The following is an 18904-nucleotide window of genomic DNA, read 5'->3' on the forward strand; positions in this document are numbered from 1 at the left end:
TCTACCACCACTTTCCATCAGTTTACACTCTACTGGGCTATGATTATGATTATCGGTGTAACCACCGACCTAAGGGTGGTGACGGGAAAAGGACTGGATCCCGATCAGATAACTCCATCCCACTTACTGCGTGTTAAGCAGACGACGGCAGCGACAGTGGACCCCCCCCCCCCCTCCGTAAACATGACGCCGTCGCGCATGACAGGCCTTGGAAGTCGGGCGGAAAGAGAAGTTTTACCTGGCCCACCGATGGTGGGTTCCATGATGTTGTTGTGGGTGCGTGTTGGGTTCAGTTGCAGCTCCGCTTGCCGGGCGCCGGTATCGCTACTTCCTGGATAATCCACTGGATGGGATCATTGATTAGATCAGGGTTGGTTATGGGTTGATGACTTGCAGTATCGATAAATTGTCATGTTTACTGGAGCATTCTGGAGATGGGATGGAGAGGTGGTGGCCGGAGGTGAAGCGCAGAATTTTATCTGATCGTGCCTCGTTCGCATCCACGGATTCTGAGCTTGACTAGTGGGCGAGGTGCGAGAATTCGAGGGCACCAGGGTGGGCGGGGATGGCTAGGGATTCCGGTTTTCACCATGTATGGATGGACTTCGGTAAGGGTGAGTATAGTGATACGCATGGTACAGCTGTTGTGTAATTATTACACTCCCTGCTGCAGTACGTATCTATAGACCGTAAAGCTGTACTACCTCCGGAGTCCCAAGTGACGTTCAAACAAGGTACGCTGCATCTGTTGTGTATTGTTACACTGCCTACTGCAGGTGTACGGTACGTACTACCTTCAGAGTACCGACCGACATTCAAGCAAGGTAAGCTGCATCTGTTGTGTAATGTTACACCCCCGGGACATTACACATGTAGAACAGTAATGCTGTACCACCCACCGGACCAGACCCACTGCTGTACCACCACACCACAGAAGTAGCACAAGATACCCGCCCTTAAAAAAGCAAACCACCCGCATCTGCTGTGCAACACAATCCAAAACAAACTGCAGTGTAACCATCCATACCGTATGCTGTCCCACCTTACATACAGGGGACTATTACACAATACGCCCACCCGAACCCAAACACAACCGCGCCGCAACAGCCGCAACAGCTGCAACAGCTGCACACCCGAATCACAAAGCGGGCCATGACACAATCTGATTAGACAACCGGCGGATCAGATAGTGGGCGGGCCCCGGTGGCGGTCGCTGGTCGGGATCTGATTAGATAGTTGGGCTCGGCTGCGCTAGCTGTTTGGGGCAGCAGATAAATGAACTGGGCGGAGCCAAGGCGCTAGGCGGTAACTGTCTGAGGCGGTGTTGTGCGGTGTTGTATTGCTGTATTGTGGTATTTTTGGTGGGCTCTGTTCGAGGGAGAGGGAGGGGAGGGGAGGGGATGTTGTTTGGTTGCTGTTCTTGGATTGAGGTAGAGTATAGGTTTTGAGTTGAAGGTGAGGATGCATATTTACTCCTTGCGATAATTCAGGGTTTTCTTGTGGGTTTTTGGGGGAAAGTGAGTTGGTGAGGAATTTTGCTACGTAGTTACGATGTACTGTATATATCCTTGCTACGGGTATGGTTAGCAAGCGGATGGCAATTCGGTGAATTGCTTAGATCTCTATAATGCAACAACATTGAATTGTGGAGGATATGCAACTAGGAACCTACACAGATAATGTCTGTACCTAACAGTCCCCAGCTATGTGATCCATATTGTCACTCGCATAAGATAAAGTTCTCCGCAACTTTACATGTAGCAGGTGAGGGGTGTGCCTAGACATCCATACCAAGAGACGAGACGGAAGAGAAACGAAAATCTATTTTATTATTATAACCACCCTACCCAAAACCACTTAATACTATAACTATATATCTACCCCAGGGGTCATCAACAGCCCTAAGCAACAGTCTGATGCAGCACATTCGCGCGATAACTCTCGGACCGCTCAAGCAGCTCCTCATGCGTGCCACTGTCGACACACTGCCCCGCCTCAATCAGGAAGATGACGTCCGCCTTGCGGATCGTATTCAGCCGGTGCGCGATCGCCACGACCGTAATGCCCTTGGCGGCGCGCTCCAGCCCATCCTGCAGCAACTTCTCGCTCTCCGCGTCCAACGCGCTGGTCGACTCATCCAGGATCAGCAGCTTGGGCTTGCGGACGAGCGCCCGCGCGATGCTGAGCCGCTGCTTCTGGCCGCCCGAGAACTGGCTGCCGTTCGGCCCGCACAGCGTCTGGTACCCCTCCGGCAGCGCCATGATCGTGTCGTGGATATTGGCCAGCTTGCATGCTTCCTGGATTTCGTCCAGGGTCACGTCCCGCCCCGGCGGCGCGCCCAGGCTGATGTTGAACTCGATCGTCCCCTCGAACAGCACGCTCTCCTGCGGCACCAGCGAGATCGTGTCCCGGAACGACACGCCCCGCGTCTGCGTCACGTCCAGGTTGTCTACCAGGATCGACCCGGATGACGGGGTGTACAGTCGCTCCACGAGCGAGATGATCGTCGACTTGCCCGCGCCGGAGGGGCCGACCAGCGCCGCAAATTTGCCGGCCGGGATGTTCACGCTCAGCCCGTTCAGCACCTTGATGTCCGGACGCGCCGGGTAGGAGAAATGCACGTCGCGGAGCTGCACGGTGGACGCACCGCCGCCGCCGACATGCTTTTCACTGCTCACGGCATCGGACTCGATGTCCGCGGACAGCGCAGGCGGCAGCCGGTCCACGTTGCCGCGCATCTTATCCGAGCCGATCTCGATCAGCCCCAAAATGCGGGCCATGGCGCCCTTGGACGCGGTCAGCTCGGGCGCCAGCGCGAACATCTGACTCCACAGCAGCGCGCTGACCAGCAGGGAGAACACGACAATCAAGAACTGCGTCTGCGTGTAGTTGCCGTTGGAGATCTGCTTGGCGCCCCACCAGTACGCCAGGGCGTTGACCATGTTCCCCAAGAAATAGGTCATCGCCTGCCAGAAGCTGGCCTGCAGCGTCACCTGCAGGGTCTCCTTGCGGGGTCCGCGCAGCGAGCGCCGGTAGGTGCGCAGGGTCACCTCCTCGAGGGCCAGCGAGGCGACCGCCTTGATGGAGGTGATGGCCTCGACGCCGATGTCGACGGACTTGGTGTAGGCGGTCTCGTGCTTCTCCTCGAACTTGCCGAGCACGCGCAGCTCCATGAGGCCGGCGCCCAGCAGGAGCGGCACGAGGGCCAGACACACGAGGGCGATGCGCCAGGCGATGATGTGGGTCATCACGATGGCGGCGATCAGGTTGATGGTGATGGAGATGACGGTGCCGATGACGGAGCCGCTCAGCCCGGCCAGCGCCTGGCCGTCGCGCGTGATGAATGAGAGCAGCAGCGCCGGCGTGCGGCCCTCGGACTGGTGCCACTGCAGGTCCTGCTCGAACAGCGACCGGAACGACAGCACCCGCACCGTGTACACGATCTTCTCCGAGATGCGCCCGAAGCCCGCCCAGCTAACCACGTTCGCGAAGAACTCGATGATCGCCAGGATGAAGAACATCAGCCCGTAGAAGTTGCCGCTGCTGCTGATGCTCGACGCCCCCTTGCACGGGTTCAGGCTGCCCACCGTGTTACCGAAGATCACCGCTTCGCCCGAGAAGGCGCCGCCGACGATGGCCGAGCCGATCAGCGCCAGGAAAATGTACAGGAGGTGAGGCCGGAGGGCCGGCGCGTAGCCCTTGGCCAGCGCCCAGAGGGACTTCTTCGGGGTGTTGAGCTCCTCCGGATCGGCCTCGTCGTTGGCATCGGGGGTGTTGGTGTTGCTGGCGTCCGAGGCCGGGCCTTCGTGCACCACCGGAGTCTTTTCCGTGGGTTCGTCGGTGTTGGCCAGGCTGCCCTTCTCGTTCTCGATCTCCACGTCCGTCAACGAGGGCTGGTCCGATCGGCTGGCGTTGTCGGCCGCGGGGGCATCGTCCTTGTCCGCGGCGGAAGACATGCCCTGCAGCTTGACAAGGTCGGCATACGCGCCGCCCCGGGCCATCAGGGTGGCGTGGTCGCCCTGCTCGACGATCGTGCCCTTGTGCATGACGACGATGTTGTCGGCGCCGGTGATGGTCGACAGGCGATGGGCAATGGTAATCATGGTGCGGCCGCTGGCGATGTTGTTGATGGCGCGCTGGATGCGCTGCTCACTGCGCGAGTCCAGCGACGCGGTGGCCTCGTCGAGGATCAGCACGGCAGGGTCCTTGATCAGGGCCCGCGCCAACGAGACACGCTGCTTCTGCCCACCACTGATCAGTCGACCACTCGAACCCACCATCGTCCCGTATCCATCCTGCAGGGCGCTGATGAAGGTGTCGGCATCGGCCAGCGTGGCGGCGTGCTTGACCATCTGCACCACCTCCAGAACCTCGGCGCCACGGCTCTGCGCCGCCGCCATCAGATCCTTGCCCTCGCGCACCTCCGCGGCGAGTTCCTCCAGCTGGGTGGTGAGGAGCGTTTCCTTGAAGCGGTGGTGCTCCGGGTTACTCGAGTTCATCAGGCCGTGGGCAATGTTCTCCAGCAGCGAGCGATCGAGCAACGAGGGCTCCTGCTGCACCAGACTGAGGTAGCTGCGCAGATCCCGGGTGTTGATCTCGCGCAGGTCGTGTCCGTCGAACAGAATCTGGCCCTCGACGGGGTCGTATAACCGCGTCACCAGGCCGGCGATGGTCGACTTGCCGCTGCCGGACAGGCCGACCAGCGCGGTGTGCTTCTTGGCGGGAATGCTGAGGCTGACCTTGTCCAGCACGGTGATCTCCGGCCGCGAGGGGTAGACAAAGGTCACGTCCTTGAGCTCGAAGCCGCCCTCGGCCTGGCCGTCAGTCAGCCGCAAGCCCTCGGTGGTGGTAGCATCGATCTGCGGCTGGCGGTCCATGTCCTCGCGCAGCTTCTCGTAGGAGGCGACACCGGCGATGAACAGATGGAGGAAGGGCGCCGTCTGACTGAGCAGGAGGGTGGCCTCAACCAGGATGAAGATGACGGTAAAGACGGCCCCGACGCTAACGCCACTGGTGCCGTCGCGTACATTGGCGGCGACCTGCTTCGCGCCCTGCCAGAAGGCCAGACCGTTGGCCGAGTAGGCGATGAAGTATAAGAAACCGGCCTGCACACCGACCGCGGTCGCCTTCTTCAGCCCCTCGGTCTCGGCGGACTTGAGCGCGGAGGCGAACTTCTTCTCGAGCCGGACGTTGGCGCCAAAGGCCTGGACGACGACCAGATTGTTGAGGGCCTCGGAGGCGATGGAGGCGGCGGTGGCGGCGTAGTCGGACATGGAGCCAGAGTATTTCTCGATGTAGTGGCTGCCGATGAAGGACATGAGGAAATAGGCGGGGATCAAGGACAGGAGCTCGGCGGCCAGCTTCCAGTCCTTGATGAAGGCGACGATGTAGGCGGTCACGAAGAAGGAGATGCTGGACAGCACGATGCCGACTTTCTCGCTGGTGCCCGAGCGGATGGTCTGGATGTCACTGCTGAGTCGCGAGGCCACCTCGCCCGGGGGCAGCTTGTCGAAGTAGGAGGGTTCCTGGCGGATGAGGTTGCGGAGGTATTTCTCGCGAAGACGCTGGGACAGGCGAGCCCCGGAGAGGGTCCAGCAGGTCAGGTGGACGTAGATCAGGACGAATTGCGCGATGCCCAGGTAGACGATCAGGAGAATCTCGTGGTTGATGCTGCTTTGGTCGGAGCTGTCGCTTTCGCCGTTGGATTCCGCGCAGGAGATGGAGTTGAAGTTGTCGAGCAGTTCACCGAAAATGATACCGATAATGGGAAAGGGGACGCCAGCGCCAATGGCGGCGACGATGCCGGTGAACAGTGTGGCGACTTCATATTTGGTGGGATTGCCGGCCAGAAGCAGGCGGGGGAAGCCCGCCAGCTTCTTGAGGAACATGTTGGCAGAGAGGAGGAGAAGAAGGAGGATGAGGTTGTGTCGGTGAATGGGAGGTTGGAGTGCGGGGAAAGGTGAGGCGCAATTCACAGGTGGCCAGCCATGCAGTTGCAGGTGCAGGTGCTACGCCCTTAGGAATTGCCTGCAATCGCAAAGGGAGATCGCATTCACACTTCTGGCGGAGGGATAGAAGAAGAAGAGGAGAGGGAAGGGGAGGGGAGGGGAGGGGAGGAGAGAAGGAGAGAGGGAAAGAAGATGAAGAGAAATGGAGTCAGTGAAGGAGCAGCAGCCGCTACTGAAGAATGGAAGATTGACAGGGGACCAAGTCACCGGCTTTACGTAAGGTGAGGAACTTCGGAGCTGCTTGGCCGCTTGGCTAGAAGGGTAAAGAATGGGCACCGAAGAGACAAAAAGAGGAGCACAAGATAATCAATCAGTCCCCACTTGGAGGTATGGCCGTATGGTTCGAGTATGTTAGGGTATGTAACGCAGTGTATGAAGGTATTTATGGTATGTATGGAGGGTAAGGGCGGTATCAACTGGTAACGTGCAGCGGGCCCCGAAAATTCTTCCTCCCGCTCCATATCAATCAGTCTATTCATTGGTGAGCTGCCCCAGCACGTCCCACTGCACTAGACTCCCCTAGCATTAGCACCAGAAGATAGACAGGATCAGATAATTTCCCGGCCCAGCCATGGATCCTGGATCACCTCACCAGAAGTTTTTGGATGGCCACCGACGTGACCGGTGGACGCCTTGGTTCGTTGCTCGGAACCAGATTCGGGAAATCTAATCTGATCATCTCCCCCTGCAGTCACTCTCACACTCTCTCTCCAAATGGGAGGCAGAGTGGATGATGCAGTGGGATTGAGCCAAAGTGGGGTTCGAGGCAAGTGAGACAGTCCAGTCTTCCCTCCTCCTTTGCCGGACCTTCCTTGTCAACCACGCGGCAAAGGAAAAAGGAAAAAGAGAGAAAAAAAAAAAAGTAAGGCCACTCGGAAGGAGGAGGAGGAGGTGGTGGCTTGAGTCAGTCTCCGGTCGGAGGTCGGAGCACTCACACTTCACACTTAGCTCCTAGATTACTTGCATCGCTGCAGGCTACGGCGCGTATGGCGAATTTGCCTGATCATTATGCGCTTGAACTCATTTAGCGTACTATTATGTAGCATTAGAAAAAGCAGGAATTGACAAAAATGAAGGGTGCTGCAGTGCGACTTTCATGCCTCAGGCTGCCGTAGCCCTGCACACGTGACCGTGCTTGGCACCGATATCGCATCGCCCTCCACGTACCAACAACAGAGAGCAGACAAGAAAACAAAAGTAACCCAACGCAGCCCTGTATTACAGAAGGAAACGAGAAGACCAAATCACCAGTCGTGTGAAGACCAGGTGAGAGTGGCCGAGCGGGTATTACCAGGGATGTGCACGCATTCCAAGCGCTGATCAGTCACCTCTCATCGGCAACTCGCGCCGCAAAATGTAGGCATGTAGCACACTCTGGATCGCATCGTGTTTATTTCTGACAGCCCACGCCAATGCAGTCCGCCCACAAGAATCCCTGACAGCCGGGTCTGCCTCAAATTCGATCAACACCATGACCACCAGCAACCAACCTTGTTTCGCCGCGCACATGAGACAGGTATCCCCTTGGGGAGTGCGGGAAGACACCAGCGACGCATCATTTTCACGTAAACAACGAACGATCTGATGTTCGCCCTTGATCGAGGCCCAGAAAATAGGCGTGTATCCATAGGTATCGACCACACTGACATCGGCGTCGGGCCGGTGGAGTAAAAGCTCGACCACCCCCAGACATCCCTCCTCCGCGGCGTATGAGACAGCAGATCGCTTGTACATGTCTAGGTCATTCACTTTCACGTCGGGCCGACTGAGAAACCTTGCGACAATATCCACCTCACCAGATTGGACCGCCAAGGAGAGTGGGGACTGACCTTTGGAATCCGAAGCGTTGGCATCGACACGGCTGTCTCCCAAGAGAGTATCAACCATCAGCATCTCACAGTATGAGACAGCAGTGTAGAGAGTAGTCACATGATCGGAGCTTTGGATATTAGGAACCAAAATGTTAGGGTCCAAGTCTGCTCGCTGCAAGAGAAGCTGCACAAAATCTACTTCTCCAACTTTGACAGCTTCTGATAAAGGAGTGCCGGCTTCGCGATCGCATGGTACAGGTCCACCATTCGGATCCACATCCTCGCGCTGCAGGAGCAGGCGTACAACCTTTGAGCATCGGCAACTTGTCGCCCACCAAAGCATAGAGAGACCCGTATTTCGAAGCCTTTCGGAGATGAAACTGCGTTTCCGCTGTCCAAGTGCATCAAGGATAAGCTGCACAATCTCGACATCGTCCTTCACCAGTGCTTTCCACAAGGGATCAACCAAATCACCATAGATTACTTGCTCCTGCAATATAGTGAAAAACAATTGGACCACCGGCAGATGTTCTCCTCCAGCAGCTGCACCGAGGGGTGTCACGTTGTCCTCGTTCCCAATACGCCAATCGATCTGAAGGTGACGCAAAAGGATTTCCACAAGACTGAGATTTCCCGACTGGCAGGCCCAGAACAATGGAGTGCCGTCGTTGCATCTCACGTTGACATCAACTGTTGGATACGTCAAAAGAAACTTTACGGTCTGCTCGTCTCTCCACATAGCAGCCGCGGCCAGTGGGTTGCTCGCAAATGCAACAATGTTTGCGTTGGCTCCTCTGTCAAGGAGCAACCGAGCAATGTCCAATCGACCAAGCTCGAAAGCCGCGAAAAGTGGTGTCCCCACAGCCTCATTGTAACTGTTCACATTGCAACCGCGGCTGAGCAACGCGCGTACCACCTCGAGGCGTCCGGTGCACACGGCGATGATGAGCTCCTGCCCGGTCAGATGGCGAAACACGAGGCCTGAAAGGTTAGGACTCAAAAACTGCTGGCATGTCGTGATGCGGCACTGGGACGACATGACACAGTGGCAGAGATTTTTGACGGTTTCGACCATAATGTCCTCGAGATCATCTGTACTTGCCGTAGGTGTCAAAGCATGTGCCTCCAACTCATCGATGATCGGCACGAGGAGAGAGCAGGAGCCAGGCTTCGCCTCGGAAATTTCGCACAAGATCTTCTGCGTAAAGAGTCCTTCAAGCCCCTCGCGTTTCGTCAACCCCCAGAGTTGTTCCAAACAGGCCCAATCCATCCTGAGCAGGGCGAAATACGAAATGATGATATAGAATCTTTCTGTTCGTCGGTAGGTATTAGAAGCATGGGTAAAACTGCTTATGGGGGCGACCACTTGCTAGACACGAGGCGAAGTTCGAGGCATCGTCGGTGCTCCTTGGACCGGTTCCAATCCTGAGGCACAATGTGGCTCAGAATGTCCTTCAGGAGCTCGATGGGAAGGCAAAACAAGTCCATTTAAGCCGTGATTAATCCTTGAATCACGGCTGAAATGGATGTTGTTGGGTGTTGTTGAGGAAAAGACCTGTGAAGTGCGGAGAATGTTGATGGATGTTGGCGTTGGATAGTGGGAAGAAGAATGATGACGAGAGGCAAAGAGGGTCAACAGGCAGAGGCTTTTCAGTGAGAGAGAGATCTTTTTCAAGACATAGAGGAGGGATATATGGTGAGCAACATCTCCCGATCTTTTGATGTACCGCGGATCTAATGGAATATGAAATTCACTGGCAAATGTCATAGGCGAGACACAGCACATGACTTTGTTCCTCTCGCAAGCCTTGATCGATCCTACATCCGCCTTTTCTTTTTCCTTTCGGTAAGCATCACATCTGCCTTCGTTGTCGTAGTCAACGTTTCCTATGTCCACACCAACTGTTCGTACACATACTCCGACTTGGCTCAATCCCAGACCAAATGAGCGCTAGTCTTGGCAACGCCGACTAGTATGCGGGGTAAGCCACACTAACTCGATTTCTCTTCAGCTCAGGCCATTTCCCACGGTTGATGTGCAGATTGCCTGCATCGCATCCCTTCCAGATGGATCCCCTGTCGATATCATCCGGGGTGGCAGGGCTGATTGGTCTAGCTCTGCAGGTAGCCCCAGTCCTCCAATCTTACGTCTCGAACTTCAGGTCAGCACGCGAGGATGTCCAAGCTTATCTCGACGAAGTGGGGGCCCTGTCCCAGGTCTTGGATCGGATGTACACATTCCTCGATTCGTCCGGCATGACAAGCGACCAATTTCAGACGACTGAAGCTGTGCTTTTGCAAACAATCAAATCATGCGAAAAGTCTCTGCTAGAGCTGATTCGCATGCTCCGAAAGCCGGTCGGTTTGACGAAGAAACTGCTATGGCACCTCGAGAAGGAAAAAATTGAAAGCATCATTGCGCGGGTCCGGCAATGCAACCAGCTGTTCAATTTCTCGTTGACCGTCGAAGGGTGGTGAGCAACCCACTTCCTGACTCTTACACTGTCACCTGCTGACCATCAAAGGGCTCTTCTCTCGCAGACGCCCGCAGAGGTGACCACGATCCTGCAGCTTCAAATGCAGATGTCGGAGAAGATGCACAAAATGGTTGAAGCAGCGTCGTTATCAGTAGAATCAGCCAAGCTGTACCAGGACAAGACAAAGGAATTGGTGTCGTTGTTGGAGAACGTGTCTATATTCGCGAAAGCAGTCGGGCAACTGTCGGAGATCCAAGAGCGTGTGGAGGAAATTAGTTGCGGCATAAAAGGTGAGCATAGATCTTTATTATGGGTTGCTTGCTCCAACATCTGTCGCCCCTACCACACCTCCAGGTGCCCTTACCCGTGGTGAAAAATGGGTCGGCCGATTAGAAACCACGCCATAGGCAGGGGCATGCCTAGCCCATCCGAGTTGAATGACGGTTGTTCCAAAGATGACCAAGGTATCTATCTTCGGTGATTATCGTGGGCGTTCTCGATCTTGGTCTGCTGCTAGGAAACAGCTAAAATGGGAAGTAAACGACACGGATGATTGCAGCAGATCTCAGTCTACCGTCGCTTTAGCCTAGTCGCAAGGCTACCCATGGCTATATCATTGACGGCGCTAATGTGGGAGGGGCGACAGCTCGAGAACGTTAGCTTCCAGTCTGATTGATCAAACTAACTCCGAGCAAGACGAGCGGCACATCGAGATCCTCGACTGGCTCACGCGTGACCAAGGACCAGGACGCCACCACGAGATTCAAGGACGTCGAACGCCCGGAACGGGCAGATGGATCTTCGCTCAATGTCAATTCAGACAATGGCTCGAAACCGAGACCTCAACGAATATTCTATGGTGTGTTGGCGGACCAGGGTCTGGAAAGTCGACGTTGATGTAATCACAACAAGTATTTCGTAGGATGTACTGGCTCGCTAATATCGCACAGGTCGTTTGTCATTGATGAGATCAAACGCTCACACACCGGTTGCGATGCTGGTGTCGCGTATTATTATTGCGACTATCGAATGCGGACTTCGCAGCCAATGGTACTCGTACTCGGGTGCATGATCAAGACTTTTGCCGAGCACCTGGACAGTCTTCCACAATCCCTCAATGCACTATACGACAAGTGCCGGCGCGAGAATCGGCAGCCAGTTGTCTCAGAGCTTGAGGTGATCATGAACGATATTTGCGGTCTGTTCAAATCCCTCTTTGTTCTGATTGATGCATTGGACGAGTTTAGCCCCGCAGATATGACGCAAACGAGACATCTGGTCCGCCTCCTGGACAAGCTTGCTCGGAATGGCGCACGCGTCTTCGTGACAAGTCGATCGAGACCTGAACCCCTGTCCGCAGAGAACAATGTTGTACTAGAATATACGGCCGATAGCGAAGACGTCCGATCGCATGTTCTGTATGTTCTTAGGTCCGACGACATGATGATGGACCTCTTAGATCAGCAGCTCGAAGAAGAGATATGCAACACGATTGTCAGTCAAGCAGGTGGAATGTAGGGGCAGAATGCTATATCTCTTAGTGGCCCGCAGCTACTAACAACCACACAGGTTTCTGTTGGCAGTTCTTCATCTTCAGAACATTCGCGACCAGGTCAGTCGAGCTGGTATTCGCAAAAGCCTGGAGGCACTGAGTAGCGACCTGGGTGGCGCCTATGATAAATCCTTCGACGCTTTGTCCCACCAGTCCGCGGCACGAAAAGAGCTTGCGCTCCGTGCCTTGCGCTGGGTGGCTTGCGCCTACCGCCCACTCAGTGCACTGGAGTTGCGACACGCTTTGGCGGCCGACGATGAACTTTGGGATTGGGACAAGCTATCTCCTCTCAGGCTCATAATCAGTAGCTGCTGCGGATTACTGTCGGTGGACGGAATGGAGGATCACGCACAAGTACGGTTGGTGCATCATACCTTGCAGCAGTATCTTCAGAGCACTCAGCCGGATTGGTATATCAGAGCCCATACAGTCATCACTCAGACGTGCCTACAATACCTTCTGCTGGAGGCACTGAAGGCACCTGAAGGCCAAGGCGAGGTCAAGTCCAAAGGCATTTTGAAGAGGGCCTCCAATGATATTTCACATCCGAATATGCCTGCTCCAAGGACACCGGAGAAGAATAACTCGGATTCGAGTGCGGACGAGATATTCATTCTCGTTGGGTATGCGAAGGACTGCTGGGGCTTGCATGCTGCATTGGCGCCTTTGGAAGAATATATAGATCTGGCCATGCGTCTTTTCTTCGACCAGTCACGGCTAAACTTCCTTTTTGCGGAGAACGAACGTATCCATGGGCTGCATATAGCCTCTGGTTTTGGACTTACGAAGCTTGTGCATTATATGGCAGAATGTGGTCATGATGTTGAGTGTCTCGACACTGGGTCTCAGAGCCCTCTTCATTATGCCTGTGCGCACAATCATCCGGACACAGCCCTCGAATTGATCAAGCTCGGTGCCAATGTCTCCCACGTAACACCTAAGCGTGACACCGCGCTGTTTCTGGCCATTGGAACAGGGAACCTGGAGTTGGTCAGAGTTCTCCTGGACAACGGTGCACCGCCTGGTCAGATCGCAAGGGATGGTTGGATTGCTTTGCACAAAGCGGCGGATATGGGATTCTTCGAGATTGTGGTGTTGCTGGTCCGCCGAGGAAGTTCGGTCTCGAGCAAGTCCGCACGCAGATTGACTGCGTTACATCGGGCAGCAGGAAGAGGTCATATAGAGATCATCAAGTTTTTGATAAAAGAACAAGCCCCTTTGGAGGCAGTCACCCATGACTTGTGGACACCGCTTCATGGCGCATCATCCAGCGGACAGACTGAGGCTGTGGAGTTGCTGTTGCAGCACGGAGCGAATCTTTATCATCAAAGTCTCGATGGAAAGACCGCACTGCACCGGGCTTGCCAAGGTGGACACGTCGAAACTGCCCGGGCTCTCTTACAGCACGGTGCTGATGTCATGATCGGGGACTCCAAGGGAAACCTCCCCTTGCATATTGCAGCGCGGGAAGGGCACACAGCGATGGTGAGCTGCCTGCTGGAACATTCGACACAACAACTGCTGCATTTGAACAAGGCCAAACGTACACCGTTGCTTGAGTCGCAATGGAGTGGCTCGCGAAGGACGGAAGAGCTTCTGATGCCGCGAACTCACGCCATTTCCGGCTCAAGTGTCTCTGATGACGCTGACTTGCCAGCGGCCATACACCAAGACGATCCCAATGCAGTCAACCAACTTATCAAATCTCGAGGGCTCGAAATCGACTCACGAGACTCCATCGGTCGAACGCTTCTTCAGCAAGCCCTTCACGCCGAGTCCTTCAAGGTCGCACAAGCTCTTCTGGAAGCAGGAGCAGATATTCACGCCCGATCGCACATCGACGACTGGCAGCCGATCCACTTCAGCGCTTTGGCAGGGAACGCCGAATGCGTTGAGTTGTGTCTAAAGTACGGAGCTCAAGTCAACGCCCGAACAAAAAGCGGCCAAACACCGCTCCATCATGCTTGTAGGAAGGGGGACGAGGACACGGTGCGGTTACTTATCAAGAACGGATGTGAGATCCGGGCCACAGACAGCAAGTACTGGCAACCGCTTCACACGACCGCGGATGCCGGCCACGAGCACATTGTCCGGATCTTGTTGGAGCATGGTGCCCTCAGTCGGTACAATGACTTGCAATGGACAACCTTCCAGGACTTTGCGGCCCTGCGTGGACATCACAATCTGGTGGAGTTGTTTCGAGACCTGAGGTATTCGCGGAGGCCTTACGGTAGCTAGGCGGAGAGGTAGATAGAGAGGAGATCACCTCTGCAGGATGGCTGGCAACGGTGACGCTGGATCGATGGTAATAGATAGTTCACAGGTTTGATAGAATATAGACTCAAGCAGTCAGCAAAGATAGATTGAATGATCAATGGCTTGTCTGAAATCGAAGCTTCTACACTTTGACAACGTGCTGAACTCTACAGCATATCTCAGTTGAAGGCAGACCATAGGAAGGAAAAGAGAAAAGAACGTTGTGTTGATGAGATATAAGTTAACACAGCTGAGCCGGGGGGTGGACGCCACCTTCCTATTCTGGCTCACGCGCCTCTTTATCCGAGGGGGCAGAACCAGTGATCACGTGCACATCATACCAATACTCCAGGCCAGGAGTCCAGGCTTGCAGTCATGGAATTTCACTTGGAAAATATGATCACAGAATAGAGGAGCATCTCACAAAGCTGTTATATGACCAATTCACAGCGACTGGACCGGGTAGCTTGAGATTGAGGCTTGATGCGACAAGATTCAAACGGGGGATGCCCCAGAGATATAGTTACGACAGATACCGGACTTCCGGCGTCACAAATCTACACGAGCTTAAGGTTATAGAGTTGAGATAGAATTTGTCAAGATATTACTGGGATCGATAACATGAGCGACTAGCAAGAGAACAATCTACTAAATTATGTTTCCGTAAATACACCCAGGTCGACAGCGAACAAATGAAAAGCCATCGTCGACGCTCAACTTGTACCAAGATTCTTATGAACAGAAACCTCATCTTTCGTAGATCGTAATAATAGATGCGGACGACGATTGCGAGTGGGTAGACTGCAAGAGAACGCCAGCAATCAACGACTCAGCGCACGCAGCTTCTCCTTCAACTCAATCATCTCGTCCAGACGAATAAGCTGTGCCGGGTCGTATGTCACAGCAAAACGCGTGGAATTCTTGCCGCGGATCTTCATCGTAGTGGCGATGGTAGTCGCAATGTGAATGACCTCGCGCATCGAGACAGCGAGACAGGGCCTCTCGCGGTGTCCCCAGGCCAGCTGCGGTTCGGTCTCGTCAGCGTCCTTGGCCCTCGCCTTGCCCTTTTCCTGGTACTTGATGACCGGGATCGTGAGGTCGAAGATCACAAATGACATGGGTGGGGCCTTCAGCAGCTCCTGTCTCCAGGCTCTGCCCAAACAATAAATATCCAGACACATCTGGCCGGCCTCGCTATGATCCGCGCAGAAGTCGGTTTTGTGATTGGTACAGTCAGCGAGAGTCCCACTGTTTGCAAGGGGCTTGAGCAGAGCGAGCTTGACCGGGTGATTTCCCCAGAATTGAGGTATGGATGGTACAGCGCCCAGTTGAGAGAGACCTGCTGTGATGAGGCTTTCCTGAATGCAACCTGGGTGATCGATCTCGATCATATCGTCTTGGGTCTGGGTTAACAGGGCCTTGATTTCAGTGTTGACAGCTGCGCGTTCCTTTGAAACGTCAAACGCGCGGTGTGCACTGCCTTGCTTGTGCTTGTCTGATTTACGTTTCGCTTTCTCGCTTGCCTCCCTCCTCCTCCTCTCGTTGTACTGCTTTGGCTCCTCTTCTGTAGCACCCTCGGGCCACTGTGGGAATCTGAGGATAGGCCGGGCTTGAGGTGCCTTCCAGGGAAGCTCTTCAATATCCGAGTCCTCGTCTGGGTTGGTCTCTGGGTCTGGTCGCTGTTCAGCATCGACTCGTATCTCAGGGACCGCCTCAGCTTGTGCTTCATGCTTTGGTTGGTGCCTTGTTTTGTCCTCCACCTTTCTCAGTCCATTGTCAGCGTCGAGATCCATGTCATCATCCTCAAGATCTGTTGTAGGAACGGCAGGAGTATTTGAGCCGGACTGAGTGTCGTGCTTTGCTTCGTGGGTCACTCCGTGTTGAGCTCCGTCGTCGACGCGACCTTCGTCTTTGGCCTTGGGTGGCCTGCTGGCTTGACAGCCTTTAGCCATGAGTGAGGTTGTTGATAAATGTTGCTGGAAGGAGGATGGAATCTGAGGATGGGTTGTGGTGGTGGTTGGTCGAAAGAGTGTTATGGAAGAAGGATTAGGGAGAGTAAGGAAGGGAAGAAGAAAAAGAAAGAGGACGATGACAGAGTTGCTTGACCGCAGGACAATTTGAGTCGGAGTGAATGGAGTGTTTTGTGAAGGAAGAGAGCCGTAAGTTCTACTTGAAACGACCAAAGAAGTCCCTGTCACATGATCCCATCAACACATCCTTTGGATCCCCAGTGAATGTTTCGCTTCCCACACAACACCAAACAACTGCCATACAAACTCTTGTTGTGTCCCTCAAGTTCTATCCATGCCTGTGTAGGCTTTATGCCTCAGCCACGACAAACCAGACATCAAGATAGCTCAACACCCGGTTCTTGCTGAGTCTCCCTTGTCATCCACCTCATTACTTACGACAAGAGGCTGTTGCTTTTCATCGGAGGCTGCGACTGTGAATTTTTCAGATTGCAGCGCAGGCTGACAAACGTGCAGCAACTTGAACCAGTACTGCGAAGACCTGATTCCATAGGCCCACGACCCTTGGAGGGAATAAACAATCGCGTCCACGATTTGGGAGATTGCCTTGTCCTGCCTGAACCGGCTCTTTACCACTATCGCAGCGTGAACTAGACGGTATGGTGTCAACTATCCTTCCTTTCCATAAACCTTGAGTATAACTGACCAACCGAATCATCTAGATGGTGGATGTAGTCCCAGCACCGATCGACGGCCTCCTGCAGACTCTCGCCCGTGCCCCGCATAAGCCACGCCACACAATTCATGCTTTCGGTGTCTACTCGACAGTCGTTCATGAGTATATGCTTGGGCAGAGAGTACAAGTCATGGACGACGCCAATCTGAAGAGAAGCCTCGTCCATGAGGAGTTGCACGGTCGGATCATCCCAGACGCTATCGGGGATGTGAAGATCCAGCGCAAACTCCATCCAGTGGAACAACATGAACATGCCCGTGCTATCAACGCGATATCGCTTCCATTGCTCCAAGTCGTCTGAGCAGGCCTTGCTTGGGCCGTGCTTTCTTGCGTGCATGGCCGTGTTTGCTCTGTCGCTGTTCAGCACCGCGGGGCTATAGCCAAGAGAAGGGCTCACCTTTCTAAGTAGTTAGCCGCACGAAGGAATTGTTCCTTCCTCGGGCTGAGACGGAGCATTTCAGCGAAGACTCCCCGCATATATTGCACATATTGTGGTTGAGTATTCTTGTCACTGGATAGCGATCCTTCAGTGGCAAGAAGTCTCAAGTCACGCGGTAAGCTGTCAAGTCCTCGTCCCAAGTGCAATGCCTCTCCCCGGCTGAACCAAGGATATTCGAAGAGGTTTCCGAAGAGCAGCAAACAAGTCAGCCATTTGCAAAGTATGGCCAGTCGGTCATGGCTGGTGGAATGCGGAACCATGAAGGCTACAAGCGCGGGCAAGCGCATCGCTCGGATGCGTGATGCTTTGCTCTCGTCTACGCTTGGGAGAACAGCGAGGACCTCGTCCATGATCCGGTCACACATCAACCTGGTGAAGGACGGGTGAGGGTCTCGAACATTAGTCGTGGATGGATAGTAAGCAGGCCATCGCAAACTTTGATCTTCCGCAGCCATAACGTCAGTATGCAGAAATTGCGACGATGTCGAAGCGGCTCACCAGAGATTGGGGCTGACTTTATAGAACATAGCAACTAGGTGGAGCTCGCCGTTCAGACTCTTCGACTCTTTCCTACCTGAACGTTGCAACAAACATGCCAATGCAAGTCGCTTGTTTTATACACTCTTTCCTCGACCAGTGGTAGCATTCTTTGGCCGCGTTCGTGCAACTGACAAGGCATGACAAGAGCACTGGCCAACATTTCCAAGATTGGGAGAAGCCTATCACATGGGATAGAGTTTCTGGCCGGCCCCTTGCCGATACACTACACATGGATGAGGCGGCCACTGAACCCTGAACCAGGCCCAGGGCTCCCCCCGAACCACTCCACGACAACTTAAATCCCGCAATGACATCTTCTTGCAGCAAAACCTGGCGATCTGGGGGTCATGACTCCGGTCATTCGGTGACGTGAGGTTCTGGCTGTTTTGTTGCGCGGGTGCTTATCCTTGGAACGATCTTGGCAGTTCCCTACACGATCTCTTACCCACTACAGGAACTTTGTTCTCCCTGTCGACAGGTTATGGTGAGTATCCTGGGTTAGCGGCCTTGTTCATAGTTTGCGACCGTCCAATCGGAGTCTCCCCCACTGGTTAACTGGTATAGCGAAACACGACCTGCACTGCAAGGAACTCTGTCATCAAGTCGACCCAACGTCAACAAGCATCCGGCATCATTTCAGCCCGTGTCATCTGCCTTCCAGTGCAATACTTCCAAGGTCACTGCCATCAGTCTTCGAGGACCTTCAACAAACTTGACACCACTTATTACCAAGGGCCCAATTTCGCTTCAACGGCCGCTTTTCTGATACTGTCGGTCTCATGCACCTTCAGATTTCTCTTTTATCGTATGAGATCCTTCCTTGATGCCCTGTCTCACCTGACATCTCATTCTCTATATTTTGCTAGGAACCCAGGACATTGGTCCTCACCACTGCTGATCGACAATGCCATAAATCGAGCGCACAATAGCACCCTCGTGATAATCCCTACTGACCTTCTCAATCACTTCCCACCGATCCAAAACCATCCACGTTCTACAATGAAAACCCAACATCCCACGCGCAAGCGACCGGAGTACGGCGGCCCGGGCGCGACAATTAGCCGACGCTGATTTACCCGATCCTCGAGTCGGAGCATGTCCGGCGGCACCCCGCA

The 18904-nt window shown here is 54.4% G+C and overlaps 5 protein-coding genes across 5 annotated transcripts; 1 reads left to right on the forward strand and 4 right to left on the reverse strand.

The window, feature by feature from the left end:
- Positions 1-1837: 1837 nt before the first annotated feature.
- On the reverse strand, positions 1838-5888 carry ASPACDRAFT_1891952 (ABC transporter ATP-binding protein; the record flags this gene model as incomplete). Its single annotated transcript, XM_020198644.1, has 1 exon — positions 1838-5888. The coding sequence occupies one exon, from the start codon at positions 5886-5888 to the stop codon at positions 1902-1904; it is 3987 nt and encodes a 1328-aa protein (XP_020051370.1). The 3' UTR covers positions 1838-1901.
- Positions 5889-7328: 1440 nt separating this feature from the next.
- On the reverse strand, positions 7329-9089 carry ASPACDRAFT_1860412 (ankyrin repeat domain-containing protein; the record flags this gene model as incomplete). The annotated part of the gene is made up of 1 exon (XM_020197741.1): positions 7329-9089. The coding sequence occupies one exon, from the start codon at positions 9087-9089 to the stop codon at positions 7329-7331; it is 1761 nt and encodes a 586-aa protein (XP_020051371.1).
- Positions 9090-9886: 797 nt separating this feature from the next.
- Positions 9887-14086, forward strand: ASPACDRAFT_48136 (uncharacterized protein; the record flags this gene model as incomplete). The annotated part of the gene is made up of 5 exons (XM_020202068.1): positions 9887-10293; positions 10345-10586; positions 10993-11194; positions 11247-11810; positions 11866-14086. 5 exons carry the CDS (start codon positions 9887-9889, stop codon positions 14084-14086), a joined length of 3636 nt encoding a protein of 1211 aa, XP_020051372.1.
- Positions 14087-14925: 839 nt separating this feature from the next.
- Positions 14926-16056, reverse strand: ASPACDRAFT_48137 (uncharacterized protein; the record flags this gene model as incomplete). The annotated part of the gene is made up of 1 exon (XM_020202069.1): positions 14926-16056. The coding sequence occupies one exon, from the start codon at positions 16054-16056 to the stop codon at positions 14926-14928; it is 1131 nt and encodes a 376-aa protein (XP_020051373.1).
- A 405-nt stretch (positions 16057-16461) lies between these two features.
- ASPACDRAFT_48138 (terpene synthase family protein) lies at positions 16462-17147 on the reverse strand (the record flags this gene model as incomplete). Its single annotated transcript, XM_020202070.1, has 2 exons — positions 16462-16724; positions 16781-17147. 2 exons carry the CDS (start codon positions 17145-17147, stop codon positions 16462-16464), a joined length of 630 nt encoding a protein of 209 aa, XP_020051374.1.
- Positions 17148-18904: the final 1757 nt, after the last annotated feature.

Source organism: Aspergillus aculeatus, assembly GCF_001890905.1.
Source record: "Aspergillus aculeatus ATCC 16872 unplaced genomic scaffold ASPACscaffold_22, whole genome shotgun sequence".
In the NCBI taxonomy this organism is placed as follows: Eukaryota; Fungi; Ascomycota; class Eurotiomycetes; order Eurotiales; family Aspergillaceae; genus Aspergillus; species Aspergillus aculeatus.